Here is a 15227-nt window from a genome sequence, read left to right on the forward strand (position 1 = left end):
AGAAAAATTAAAGTGGAAATAAGTATTTAAGTGTAATAAATAAATATATATTAATAATTAACTCTTAGTAGTGCCGAATATAATTGATTGTTTGAGCTATTAGCATGAAATACGTAAATCTAAGGTTTGTTTATCTTTTTTCCTACATCTATTAGAATAATCTAAATAATTAATATTCCGAGTGCTCTTCTAACTGTCCAATACTGTAGTGCATCGGGGTTATTAGCCGAAGATCTCGTCGGCTTGCTGATGTGCGGATCGCTGCTAATCTGCTAATCGCATCCTGACAGTGATCGCAGTAATGGCTGTAGAATTAATTTTCAAATACAAAGTCTTTTTTAAATAGCTAAATAAATTAGCGCTCTTTAGGTCTTTCCGTTATAATTTGTTACCTAATAACATATGAATTAATTGTACAATTTATTTAAAATAATAAAAATAATGCCTTGCAATCCCCGACACGACTTGTAAAGTCCTTACTCAAATGTGCACTAATTCTATGACGATCGATTAAACGGTATAAGTTGTCCTGCAACGCCATCTAGCGGAGAGTTACAATAAAGTGTATAAAAACCTTCTCCATCAGAAAATACGTTGACACGATTACATTTATGGTAATCAAAAACAGTTTCGAAGTGTATACATTTCAAGTAGATATACAACATATATTTTTATGTATAAGAAATATATTGTGATAACAATGATCGTACATAATAATATGATTTAATTGGTGCAATTAGTTCGTTTAAATTTAAGTTTTGAATAAGTCATATGGTCCATTGTATTTACCAAAAAAGCTTTTACTTGCCTTCGTAATACTTAGGTCCAAAATATAATATTTTTTGCAATGTATTTTCACCACGAAAGTGCGGATAATACTACGCGCGTAGTACGAATCGAAGTATACATGATACTGGCTTACATGTCTTCCAAATTGTCTCATCACCGAGCAAATTATACCAACGGTAACGAGACTTATGCAGCTGCAGACTAGCCGCGTAATTGAGTTCGTCTACCACCGATGCGATACGTCTTAAACTAGTTTGCGAGCGTCTCGTTAATACGTGATAGTTTCAGTTGCAGGATGCAGTAATGGAATGCTAGATTGTTTTATCTTACTGACTCAACTACGATGCAGTTAAGCGAGGTTATGAACAATTACGTTATCACCTACGGCGATATGACAATCGTGGTGTCTCGAGTTGAGGATGTGGGTTCAAAAACGAAGGCGCGCCCCTAGACATTAAATTACATTAAAATATATACATGTCGAGGAATGAGCAACGCCATTTGCTAATACGATCAAGAACTATACCTCAGTGTTGCTATTTAAAAAATTCTCGATATCGAAATGTCAAGTGGACAATTGGATGGAATCGATTTTGCGAAACGGCCACACTACATTTTTGATGGAGCTGTCATTCATTCATTTGTTATGACCGATTTTATTCCGTAAAATAAGATATTGAGAAGTCCGTTAACGGGTTTATTTGAGCACCGAGTAATGGAGGAAGAGCGATCTGAGCCCGAACGTGCGGAGGATGCGACATACATATAATATAAAAGACATGTGTTTTAATTCGTCAGGAGATTAGAGTTTAGCGGGTGTAATTTTGTACGTGCATCCAACTCCCATTAAAACAGCGTGATGGAGCAGCTTATCTCAGGATCTACGAGGCCGATTTAAAAATATTCTTCCGTAAGATAACCATTTATTGAGACAAGTCTAAAAAACTTACGGCGTTGGAGCAGACTGTTATATTTGAAATTGATAAAATATTTGGATTCTAATTATCTCAATTTTTTCCCTTTACTATTGAAATACATTAACCCACACGTCCGTCTATATGACTAATAGCAAGTTATCTGACAATGGTTCTAAATACCACAGACTTTGACATATGAAACAACATTCAGTAATGGCTGACGACAGTCCATTTCATGCTTATTGACGGCTATATTTTGAAGTGTACGTCTCATGATTGAGGAGAATTTGGAGTCGGATATAGAGGACGACAGTTCCATTTTATCCTCCTTGTCGGCTATACTCGGTAAAATTTATATTTGTAAGTGTAAAGTCTCATGATTGAGGAGAATTTGGAATGATAAATTTAAGACTTTTCTATAGTATCATAATTATTTTATTTATTTTTATTTATACTTTATTGTACACCACAAGATACAGATTAAAATATGTAATTAGCTACCTTTCCGTACAGTGCGATTCTGTACGAATTCACTTCGAATGTCACTGGTGAAATTTCGACAATATAATAAATTTTATAATTATTATAGGATGTCACATATCACATCTGATATTTTACGCTCGTGTTCTGCGGTGAGTTTCGAGTTAGTTTTTAAAGTTCACCTCTTTTGATTATTATTGCTTTATTAATTCTAATATATCAAAGTTTTCTGTGAAATATTTTTGACCTATGAACTCGTTTTAAAATAATTTTTAAGTGTAATACGAACAACGTATTCTGGGTGATATAAAGTGTCCATAAACCATCTTTGGCAGCTTTTCCTTTGAGTTCATTGGGTTTTTTCTTTCTCATTTGTCATATATTCATGCTTGTATTATTCACGTATTCTCTGATCAACTGAAACACAAAAAAGAAACTGTGGGTTAACTGAAATGGATAGATTTTTGGCGTTCTTGCTTTCTAAATCTATACTAATATTATAAAGGCGAAAGTAACTCTATCTGTTACGTTTTTACGTCTAGCCCACTGAAGCGAATTTTATGAAATTTGTTATGAAGCAAGATTGAACCCACAGAAAGGACTCAGGCAACATTTTTTATACCTAAAATCCTACGCGCGGGAAACCTAATATGAAATAACAAGTTAAGCCTAGTGGAACGCCTTTTCTTGCTGATCATTATAAATACAAAGTATGCAATAAGTCACATATAATTGAAATTAGAGTTTACGTATAATACTAACAGTATTTAAAACGGGATATTTACCATGTTTTTTATTTTTATTTGTTGGATAAAAAAAAAAAAAAAATTCGCGAATCGGTACGGTGAGTTTCGTTTGTAAAACATGGGATCGAGTTTCGAGTGCAAATAAAACATATAGTAAGGGTGAAAGTGACAGTGGTAGTGGTAACCAGTGTTTACGCAGCAAACGTACGAGAAAGGAGGTAGTCCGATATGGACACTTCTAATGTCGTCAACATCTACCCGCAAACGTCAGTATCGTGAACAAGACATTCGTAGATAATGTCGAAATATCGAGCTCCAACAAATAAAAATAAAAAACATGGTAAATATCCCGTTTTAAATACTGTTAGTAATAAAAATAACCATGTTAATTTAAAATCTTACGTATAATATTTGTATATACCATACATATACAATGTTCCAAGGTAAGTTATTTAAATACGATCAAATATACGCTACGCTCATCTTTCCACGTGATCACACCTGACTGATTACATCTCAAACCAAGTCAACATAACACAGTTATGAATTTGGAAAACGACATTTCATATTTGATGTTATTAACTATACACACATACACAATATGTTTTTGAAGAGGATTCAGTTTGAAACAAATAAAAAAAAAGAATATCGGTAAATACCCTTTGCAGTTTTATTTTCTGTTGTTCATTTAAATTTGGTCACCTTTTTTTTTAGAAAAAATCGACGTTAATTTTTGCTTAAGCTTTGGAAAGTTTTCTTACTTGAATCAAAAGAATAGTTTATGTACGACATCAATTTTCGATTTTAAACATCATATTTATATCTTCTGGAAATCTAATCATTCAGTAATTACTTATTTCCGATGGTAAAATTATTAGCTATATAATATCTAATTAAAATTTACTGATAAGCAAAGCTAAGCTAAGGAATTTAATTATAGAAGCGAACACCTTGCCAAAGCAAGGGTGAATTGACTTTAGGGAGACGAAAACTTGGTGTTAGTTAGTTAGTATAGTTTAATTACCTCGATTGACTACCTCGTAGGTGTAGAAGCTAGTATATAAGGTCCCAGACTTCGAAAGCCTGTGATAAAAACGGAGAAGCGCAATTATAAATTTATTGGATTTTTCTGTTAACAGTAGGAGTCTAGTATCTGGATGGTGGAAGTGTGTTCATTCCCATGCCTCGGAAAGTATATCAAATGCGTTGGTCCTTTGACGGTCGCGTCCGCCCAGAAATGGTTCAGACGCAGGACCAAAACGGGATCTACTATTCCGTACGATTATAATTGTGTGTGTTTTGCGCACACGTGTACTATAATAGCCTGCAATAATTGACTGTAGCCGATGACATTATCTTTTAAATCATCCATTTACAACACTGAGATGTAATAGTAAAGATTAATTTTTTTGTTACAGGACGGAGATGTCATCGAGTTATGCCAAGTCAGTGACGTGAGGTCTGGCGGAGTGCCGAAGGTAATATTTGTCTGTTTTATTGATTAACTGCTTCAAGAAACATTCTTTGTTTTTATATCTATGTGTAAATGTCTATGTGTCGTGGAAGAGACATAATTTTAATTTTTATATTTTTCTGGACATCAGTTCTTGTCATCTTTGCCTAATATTTGGATACTATCAGTAAAAAAAATATTATTTCATATTTTGCGTATAAATAATAATTAATAACATAATTTAATATTCTTCTTCGAAACTAAAATATTTTAATGTATTGTTGGAATCTGAAAGTAGGTTAATAGAACATTATAAAAGGCAAACGAACAAAAACTCTATAATTTTTACTAACAATATAATATTTGACCTGTTTCTGTAGTTATCTCGGTAGTTTTTCATAATTGCTCATCACAGCAGAGAAGTGCTTTCATTTCCCCATCAGGAATTAGTTTGGGATACTGTTAAATATTTTTCAAATAGTTTGTCTGTTCAAGTTTAGTCAATTGTATAGCTTTTAAATGTAATGTAAGAAATATTTATTATTGAATCAGAAATATAAAAAAAGTCTGAAATTATTCAGAAATCTAGACAGAACAGAGACAGATAGAGTGTTCGCACTAGAAAATTACTAAAACAAACAAGCCCACTTTATTATCTTGGTGTGCGTGATAGCTACCGCTTGACACTCGTCAAACGTCATTCTACTTTATTTGTGTGCGTATACTTATACCCTGTACAAAATAGCTTCATCTTTCTGACAGATGTAAATCTTTCTGATCGACATAATTTTGCAATGACGAACATATTATTTTCTTAATTTAATGATTTTAAAATATCGTAAAAATATTTTTTAAAAAATACACATAATACAAAAGTTCCTAAAGATTCAACCGATTTAAAGAAAGATTTATCCGAAAATTAATTTTAAGACAAAAAATTCTATTATATATTATTGCTTCAAAGTAAAATTTAAATAGAAACACTGAAAATAATAGACGTTTGTACAATGTTACATCGGTCGAACGGTAGGGACGCGAATAACAGGCAGTAACTGCTACAAATATCGATTACAAAAATCCATATTAAAGATCATTGTTAAGTTATTGTTACGAACGGGGGTCCTTTTGGTTTTAGCTGGTATAAATCTTTATAGAAAAATATATTTAAAAAAAATTTAATTCTAATTTGAATTACGCATTCCATCGTTCCATCGACTGTTATATATGTTATATTTTCTGTTTCTCATCACTAGCCCGTCTGTCAAAAAGATCAAGCTAACATGAACAGGGTATAGTAGACAACTGCCAGCCACTATTTAAGTCAACGGTTAGCTTTGAGAGTCTATCTAGACACATAAATAATCAAAGCAGAGTTTACAAAACGTAACGTGTAACGTTGGGCAACAGTTAATCGGATCCTATCTAAACAAACTCTGATCCCTTGATCCCGTGCTAAGTCCCGCCCTCAACAACATTTTCGTTCGTATGGATTCTCAGATTACGTCATTCTTGTCTGTACGATCGTTTCATATCAATTACTTTTCTTTTTTACTTCTTATATGTGATAAGATAATTCTACCGTCAAACAGCAATACTCGAGTGCGTCAGTGTACGACACAAACGAGATAGCATCTTAGTTCTAAACGTCGATGGCGCATTAACGATGTAAGGGTTGTTAAATATTTCTTAAAGTGTCAATGTCAATGGACAATGGTCACCACTTACCATCAGCTGGCCTATTTTCAGTCCGCCTAAATAACTGTTCTTTTTTTTTTTACTAAATTATCATTAAAAATTCACTTAATCGTTAGGGTGTGAGCAACTGACTTACGGTGAAATGGCATTTTTAAATTTGGCATTGTCGCATTTTCAAAGGAATTTTTCGTTAAAACAAAAAACTTAAAAAGAAAGAAATTTTTTACTTCCGTTACAGATGAAATCACAAGGGACAACAAGCTAATGATACTTTCTGACATTTCACAATCGTGTTCTGCGGCGAGTTTCAAATCAGTTCTAACAGAATAGGTCTATTTGAGCTACTAGCATAAGGCTTCATAGATTGAATTGAGCTACAACGCTAATACCATTATTAATATAACCACGCACTGCCTTGCCAAATTGCATTTACCATATACATCTATAACAATATTAATAGACGAATATTGAAAATTGAAATAGGTACACACATATAAGACAATATACATGCATACACACACATATATATATGTGTATATTATTAAAAACCAGAAGTAGGATGATTAAAAATAATAAATGCACCATTATTTAACACTACATTTTTTACATTACATTACATTAGCAGCCTGTAAATTTCCCACTGCTGGGCTATGGCCTCCTCTCCCTTGAGGAGAAGGTTTGGAGCATATTCCACTGGTGGAATACACATGTGGCAGAATTTCGTTGAAATTAGACACATGCAGGTTTCCTCACGATGTTTTCCTTCACCGCCGAGCACGAGGTGAATTATAAACACAAATTAAGCACATGAAAAGCACATTCAGTGGTGCCTGCCTGGGTTTGAACCCGAAATCTTTAAATTTTTTTCTTTTACTAAATGAATACTATGTCTAACCTTACACTTACTAAAACCAACATGGACACATCTAATGAACAAAACGGCCCAATTAATTAGAACAAGGCAATTATAAAAGCAACTATCTAACGACCACCGCTCTCGAAGGCCCGCACAAAATGAGTTTGAGGATAGCGTGATCCTTGTCACGTAGATTCTTACATCTGCCCGACAAATACATCTGGACAAATAATTGCAGGGTAGGAAATGTTGGCTACGTGTGACTTCCTTGAAAATTCTCTAAGAATATTTATAGCATTATACTTAAACTAAATTGGAAATGTGGATAAACAAAAGATGTAAAAGGTGCATCAGGCGGCCTTATCGCTAAAGCATCTATCCCTTCCAGCCAACCATTGGGCGGAGGACTGATTGTTAAATAAAAAATAAAAAGGGTACAATTATTTTAATTTGCGAACAAGTAATAATACATTCAATACAATTATACACAATATACACATTACTATAAATAAAAAAAAAAAAAAAATACATAACTTTAAAGCACATAAACCAATAAAAAAAAATGCTTATATCCTCGCCAGAACTCAAACAATCAACATACCAAATTTCGTTTAAATAGGTTCAGCGGTTGAAGCGTTAGAGCTAATACACAGAGTTATTTTCCAAATTATAAATTATTGTTACTTAAAAAATTACGAATCATGAAACGCAAGTCTGGATACCGATTACTATATTTCAAACAATTAAAAAAGGCTATCTTTCATCCCAAGTTTCATCCTCTTAGGTAATTAATTTTCTTTTAGTCATTAACATAAACCTAAATACCGATTTCCATATTTCTAACATCAGAGATGACGAATTCCCATACAAACTTTTACCTCCTTAGGAAATGAATTTTGAATACTCTCTTAGCGCCCACAGTACATAAATAATTCCTATGCAAAGATACTCACTATTTAGTGTGTGATGTTTGTCTATAATTTTAAAATCATCTCGGCACTTGATACAAACATCGCCGAAATGATATGCCGTTTAAAATATGCTTTTGAGCATAAATACAATGGTATTTATCTAGTGATCTGGTATAAAGTCACTGATGCTGTTATTTTTATTATATAGGCAGACGAGTAAATGGGCCACCTGATGGTAAATGGTCATAACAGCCCAATGACAATGCCTATATTGTGCATGTAGTTACATAGTTACACTAGCTTATTGTTTGGCGGTAGAATATCTGATGAGTGGATGGTACCTACCCAGACGCACAAAACCCTACCACCAAGTAAATGTAAGGATAAATGAAATATTACATTTGAATCGTGCAGAGGATTGTGAATTATATTGATTTTTTTATATTAACTTTATATATAAAATGATCTTATTTTATTATATTAATGTTTTAAGCTATACTAATGAATAATATTTACTCTAGGATACGAAACTGAGCAACAATCTAATCAACAAGCACGGGAACAATCTTGAAGAAAAATCTCTCACCATATGCAGCGGGACGGACTACATCAACATCAATTACCAGCACGTCGTCTGTCCGGATGCGAACACAGCTAACGTATGCTCAATCTTTTATATTTAACATTAAAATCTTCTCTATACAGATAATCTGTCTTTCAAACACAAACGCACACACACGCAAACTATCACTTTTGCGTTATTGTAAAACATGTATGCGAAAACGCACTTTTGTGTACTAAATCGAACGTTATCTATTTCAAGATTTTTAGTTTTGGTAACGCTTACGTGCTAGTTTGAGTTTAAGTTACTTTGACCGTACTGTGACGTACGATTCGATTAAATAAAATTAAATATGAGTAAAAGATCAGTTATAATATATTGAATTAAAAATGTTTGCTGAACTATATATAATGCAAATTATTTTATATTTCAAACTCAAACTCAAATTCCTTTATTAAATATAAGCATTACACTTACTTATTGATAGTCAAATTAAACACTACCACCGGTTCGCAAAAGGAAACATCCTGACCTGAGAAGAACCGGCGAAAAAAACTCAGGATTTGATAAGGGTCTCGTCAAACTTATCCAATCGGAATCGGATTTAACTGTTTTTTCACGAATCTTTGTGTATAACACAAATCTAATTTTTCGTGTTAGTAAATAATGTCGGAATCTTGGTTACGTCGCTGGAGCTTTGGGCTCAAATGCGAAATTATATTAAATTATATTCTATTGCAAATAATTTTCACTTTTAACGACTATAGATATATTAGAAATTTTCCAAATAAAATTTACAATTATCCTAATATTTTAATTTTAATATCTTAAAGTATTTTTTTTTTACTTATCCGTTTTATAATCATTTGATTCCCTATAATAAGTTTGTCGAGACTCAAACATAACTTAAAAAATTAATAACCGTTCAATACTACAAGTTGGCTAGACTTGTAGTCTAGACATTTAGAAAATTCTAAACTTTCATAAGGGTGGCCATTTGCGTAGGTTTGACAGGATTTATAAGCACTTATAAATGCTGAGTACCAGCCAAGTACTTTTAGGAACATGTTCCAAATTTTAAGGATAAGTAAGCATTGGGAAAAAGGCGCAAATAATATACCTAGGGGTTAGAGGGCTGGTAGGGCAGTTCTTTCTTCGTAACTGTACTGGCCGTCTCCGCGTCATTTACCTACCCGTAAAATGTGTATATAAAAAAAACCACCTTGCCCAAAAATCTCGCCTACCTTCCATCAAAACTTATTATTTAAATGTTTCAAGCCCATTAGGCACCAGGAAGGGATCATTACTTAGGAATAAACCTGTCGTATGTTTGCAACTTAAATAGTTCTAAGTTATATCTTTGCCGTGTAAAAAAATATCATAATTATATATAAATAAACTCATTCATCCCCACAAAGGTTTGGTTGCAAGGGCTAAGAAAGATCACGCATAACGTTAAGGCGAACAACGTGTGCCCTATGACGTGTCTGAAGAAACAGTAAGTCGAGACAGATGCTGTACCTAATTACGTTTCTATATTAGTATGTGCATGAAAATATCTTATTAATGTTCTAAACCCAATTTATACAAAGTGTAAATAACAACAGTGTAAATAATAATAACAAAAAAAAATTTAATATAATAATATATTATAATAGCGGTTGTTATATTGTTTACATTTTGTATCAAAATAGTTTAATATAACACATGGTTTACTGTTAACAAAAAATGTGCGTCATATTTAAACGTGGAATAGAGTGGAACATATGTTTTGTCTCCCTCTTTCATTTTGTAATAACTAATAATGTATTATTAACAAAACAAATTTACTTTTAATAAATCTATTACATGAATATAAAATAATAATTAATTAATAACAACAATTTTAATCAATTTCTGGTTTGCTAATACTATTACAAAATCAAAAATCTTTATTCAATATAGAAGCGTTTACACTTGCTTATTGATTGTCAAAAATCTACCACCGGTTCGGAATTTAACTCTCAACTCAGCGGGATATATATATATTTTTTTCATTTTGCATGTACAATAATAATTATATTTTAGTTATTTAAAACAGCCTGGAGGCGATCATTTCAATCCCAACGTGTGCAGAACAAAAACAGTTTAACAATGATACGCCTGACCGTATATCGCGCTGCTTCCCGCCAAAAAGCGAATGATCTTAAAAGACGTCTGACAGCTTGACGTATGACGTTCGGAAAGTCACACTAATTCTCCTCATAGTATAATAATGATAGAATTTAGATAAAATTTTTTCGTAATTAGGTTTCATAATGTCTTGACTTGAGACATAAACTATTGCAAAATGATTGTCAGTTCGGTATTGAAACCATCAACTAATAATAAATTAATTAATCAAACTATTATTAGTGAATGTCATATTTGTGTATTTAACATTTTTTTGCGCATAATTTATGAACTAAACAATTGTTTTATAGTACAGACAAACCTTCATGATTTTTTTTTTAGTTTAAACGAGTCAGTTTTATCAGTTTCTGGGATTTACTTGGTGGTAGGGTTTTGTGCAAGCCCGAGCACTGTAGATATTCAGATCACCCATCTGATAGTTCTCAAGGTTGGTGGTACATTGGCGATGTAAGCAATGGTTAATACTTCTTACAGCGGTCTAACTTTCCACTTATCTGTGGGCGAGTGACAACTTGCCGTCAGGTGGCCCATTTGCATGACCGCCAGCCGATCCGCTGTCCGAACCGAAAAAAATCCTGTTGAAAATTGACAAGAGTTCAGATGTAAGAATTACAAGTCTGTTATCTGGTTATTTGATAATTTCATAAATGTGTAATTTTAATAAATTGCATTCTAAAGCCTTTATTCATAAGAGTTTATTTTCGGTTCAAAAATATCAATATAATAACAACTTGAATGATGTCTAGTAAAATTTTAAAGTAATATTATATTACCGTGGTACGCTTAGACGCTTTAGTAGAAACAGTCGTATAGCAACAGTTTAGCAATTCTAATGCGATCCCAAATTTAAGAGATACAATTTTTTTGAATATTTTTTTTTAAATAAAACTTCAATTTTACCGAATTTTTAAGGGTTCCCCAGGCGTTTGTTTTTTATTACAAGAATTATTTAATATTATTCTATAAATATAAATTAATAAAATCAAAATCAGAGATGTTGGGGATATGTTATAACGGATCTGGATAATTTCGTAATTTCTTAGAAAACAACGGATCAACATTTTCTGACAGCTTTTAAGAATGACGTGATTCTCTTTATCTTGGAAAACTTAATCAACCAACATGGCATAGAAATTGTAAATTTTAGTAGCAAATTGTTTATTATACAATTTACATGTTTGTAAATCACAAATCTTGGTATTTATACAATTTTCACTACAAATAAATCATCGAAGTAATGAGTCTACCAGATAATAACATCAACCATCTCTAGTTCATACGTTTAATCTATTAAACGACATTTACTAGACAAATTTCTTAAGAAAAATTAGTTCCGAAAATTAAACTGATAACTGTTGATCTGAACATCTACAAATGATACCTACTTTTATGTGAATAGTATATATATACTTAACATAACAAACTATACCACGTTTGTATTTAATAAATAACAAATTTTTTTTTGTTAATGGAAAACCGTGTTTTATATATTTACATGATAAATTATTATTTAAATTTATGTTGCATGTTTCAGCATGTGTAAAAATAAAGCTTATTACTAACATCGTTTTAAATATAACTAACAGCAATGTAATCGCAGTTAAAATGTTTATTTGTAACGATATTTGTGGCTTTTGTCCGTAAACATAAACACTGTTTCTCTTATATATAAACAAATTAGGGCCGAGTTTGTGACTGTAGAACTCGCTATTAAAATCAGTAAATTACAAAGGATTTTAATGGCATGTAACTATCAGATATACATCTGTTCACCCCAGAAAGGACGGCCCTTCTGTGTTAAACTACATATAATAATACTTTAAAACAAAGGAAATTATATTATTTGTTTTTCTTGTCTGTACTCGTATACTAATATTTTCTTTATTTTATATATATATAGTGGGCCAAACTTGTTCCGATTTTATTAGAGGCTCAGTATGAATTGATCATCAATGTTTAAAAAATCTAAAATTTGTACAACACTTTACAAACAAATATAATTGTATGGAGTGTCATATTATTGAAAGTTATAGGGAGTACAGCCAGGCGTCTATGAAATACATCCCTGTGAATTAAAACCTTGAATGTTATCAAAACTTGAAATTGGTTATTGAAATAAAAAAAATATAAAGAAAATCCAGACATGCGGGCAGTAAACTACCTAAGTCGAAAACAATATGTAAAGAAACGCATGTCAGCGTATCTTTAAAAAACCACATCAATAAAACACGACCCAGATGTTTTCAAATGAAATTAATTCAAGTAGATCCAATCGAAGTATCTCGCTGCATTTGAAACACATAAAACTGATTATATTTTCAAACGGCAGCCAATTCTCTAAATCGAATTGTTGAATAAGTATAGTTTTATTGTAATTTTTTGTTTTGAACGAAAATCTCATATGAATTACTAATTTACAGAAACAGGATTATTTTTGGATGGTATTTTTAAAGCGACGAATTGTTTACTTTGTAATTTAAAATGAATAAGAGTTTGTGCCCATAGGATGAACCTATTAGCTGCTTTCGCTAGTGTTATGGTTCTTGCAAATATAAATTTGGTATATAAGAAAAATTAAGAAGTTAGCATCAAAAAATGGTATGTGACATTTTGAACAATTGACTTAATTTTTTTTATCTGGGTCGCAACAATTTTATGTACTCGATTTGTTTTATTTACCGGAAAAAATAAATGATTTTACTAACAAAAGAATAATAAGGCCTTAATTATATACATATAAAAATTAAAAATAGTTTTAATCACGAGAATATTTAATGTACTAATGATAAGAGCGTGGAATTGTGGCAAGAACGCTTCCAGCATTTCCTTGCTATCGCAATTCCGTTCCTTTGGGCAAATACTGAACCATCCTTCTTCACTAGTGAGGCAATAATTCGAGATGTTACACTTTTAGTATATTTTACTAAAATGCCATTAATATTTTCTATGTCTGTCTAGCTTATAAGGTAAGATTCCCTGAGTGGAGCATACAAACAGTTATTAAAGTGTTGTCTTTGATCATGTGTCAGAAGTCTAGAAATCTGTCTATGTGTGGAAATTATATTATAAATCTATCTTGGTGGTAGGGCTTTGTGCAAGCCCGTCTGGGTAGATACCACCCACTCATCAGATATTCTACCGCCTAATAACAGTACACTGTATTGTTGTGTTCCGGTTAGAAGGGTGAGTGAGCCAGTGTAATCACAGGCACAAGGGACATAACATCTTAGTTCCCAAGGTTCGTGGCGCGTAGGTGATGTAAGGAATGGTTAATATTTCTTACAGCGCCTTTGTCTATGGGCTGTGGTGACCACTTACCATCAGGTGGCCCATATGCTCGTCCGCCAACCAATGCCATAAAAAAAAATATAATTTTTATTAAATAATTCATAAAAAAGAGATGTCTCGTATGTAACCTGATTGGAACGAAGTTGCTTTTGCAATACACACAGACACAATTTATAAATTAACAACTTCTGAGATTAATTAATGTCAGAATTAAAGCAATATCAGAAAAAGACAGACAGAAAGAGACAGAGAGAAAAAGAAAGAGAGGAAAAGGTCGCATAGAGAGGGCATAACGCGACCTTACATGACCAATTTACTCTTCTAAAAGCCGCGTCAAAGAACTTCGTTTCAAAAATCTCATGCCCCTAAATTTACCATGACATAATCGACCCCTATGTCAAATGTTCATTCCTACTAAATCTTCGAATAATAACTAACTCATCTTGAATGATCTTTTATTTTTATTTTTTTGCATGTTCATTGCTTTGCTTTGCGAAGGTGTGGAAGGAATCGCTTCGAGCTATCAGTCACAACAACAAAATCAGCAATGTCTGTCCAAGAACCATCCTTATGAAGCAGTATGTAAAGTTCAATTTAGCCTGATGATTTATGTAGGTTTTAATTTTAACTGCTCTCGTATGCTACTTATACCAAATACAACATTACAAATAGGTAAGCAGAGTAATTAATAAGCTCATCTCGTGACTTCGCTAGGGTTCCATTTATGGTTTTAAATTTGGTACTTTTTATAATAAGATGGTCCAATGGTTACACGTGCATCTTAACCGATGATTGCGAGTTCAAACCCAAGCAAGCACCGCTAAATTTACATGTGCTTAATATTTTTATAATTCATCTCGTATTCGGCGAAGGAAAACATCGTAAGGAAACTGCATGTGACTTATTCCAATGAAATTCACATGTATAGAACCCGCATTTGACCAGCGTGGTGGATTTAGTTACGAGCCTTCTCCACAAAGGGAGAGAGACTTTAGCTCAACAGTGGGACATTAACAGCCTTACTGTAATAAGCTTTTATATTATCCAAGTATCAAAACAACTTACACTTAGTACAACAGATGTTTTCATCAAAAGCAAATTTGTTGAAAAATTTTAACATACAGAGTTTCATTCCAAATGACTTATCATGTATGGAGTTAAATTAAAGTCTCTAAAGGTCTTACTTATAAACGTTGTATAGTATATATATTTCTCTTTCTATATGAAGTAACCTGATATTCGAAGGAAAAAGACAAAGCATTGTGTAACTATACGACTACTTCGCAACATTCATTAGTAAGACCGTAGCGTGTTTCACTGTTAGTTTATCGGTAAATTCTAGTTATTACCGGTTTTAC

The 15227-nt window shown here is 32.3% G+C and overlaps 1 protein-coding gene across 2 annotated transcripts in view; it reads left to right on the forward strand.

Annotated features, from left to right (window-relative positions):
- The window catches only part of LOC125068600 (1-phosphatidylinositol 4,5-bisphosphate phosphodiesterase), an 85702-nt gene that overhangs the window by 56544 nt on the left and 13931 nt on the right, over positions 1-15227 (forward strand). The window contains exons 4-6 of one of the 2 annotated variants that reach the window (XM_047677805.1): positions 4351-4410; positions 8369-8506; positions 9828-9907. In XM_047677805.1, the coding sequence (XP_047533761.1) occupies positions 4351-4410; positions 8369-8506; positions 9828-9907 (278 nt within the window). Of the gene's footprint in view, positions 1-4350; positions 4411-8368; positions 8507-9827; positions 9908-14367; positions 14448-15227 lie in introns of both variants that reach the window. The other variant, XM_047677804.1, reaches the window with a different exon arrangement.

The sequence above is a fragment of the Vanessa atalanta genome, chromosome 14 (assembly GCF_905147765.1).
Source record: "Vanessa atalanta chromosome 14, ilVanAtal1.2, whole genome shotgun sequence".
Lineage (NCBI taxonomy): Eukaryota > Metazoa > Arthropoda > Insecta > Lepidoptera > Nymphalidae > Vanessa > Vanessa atalanta.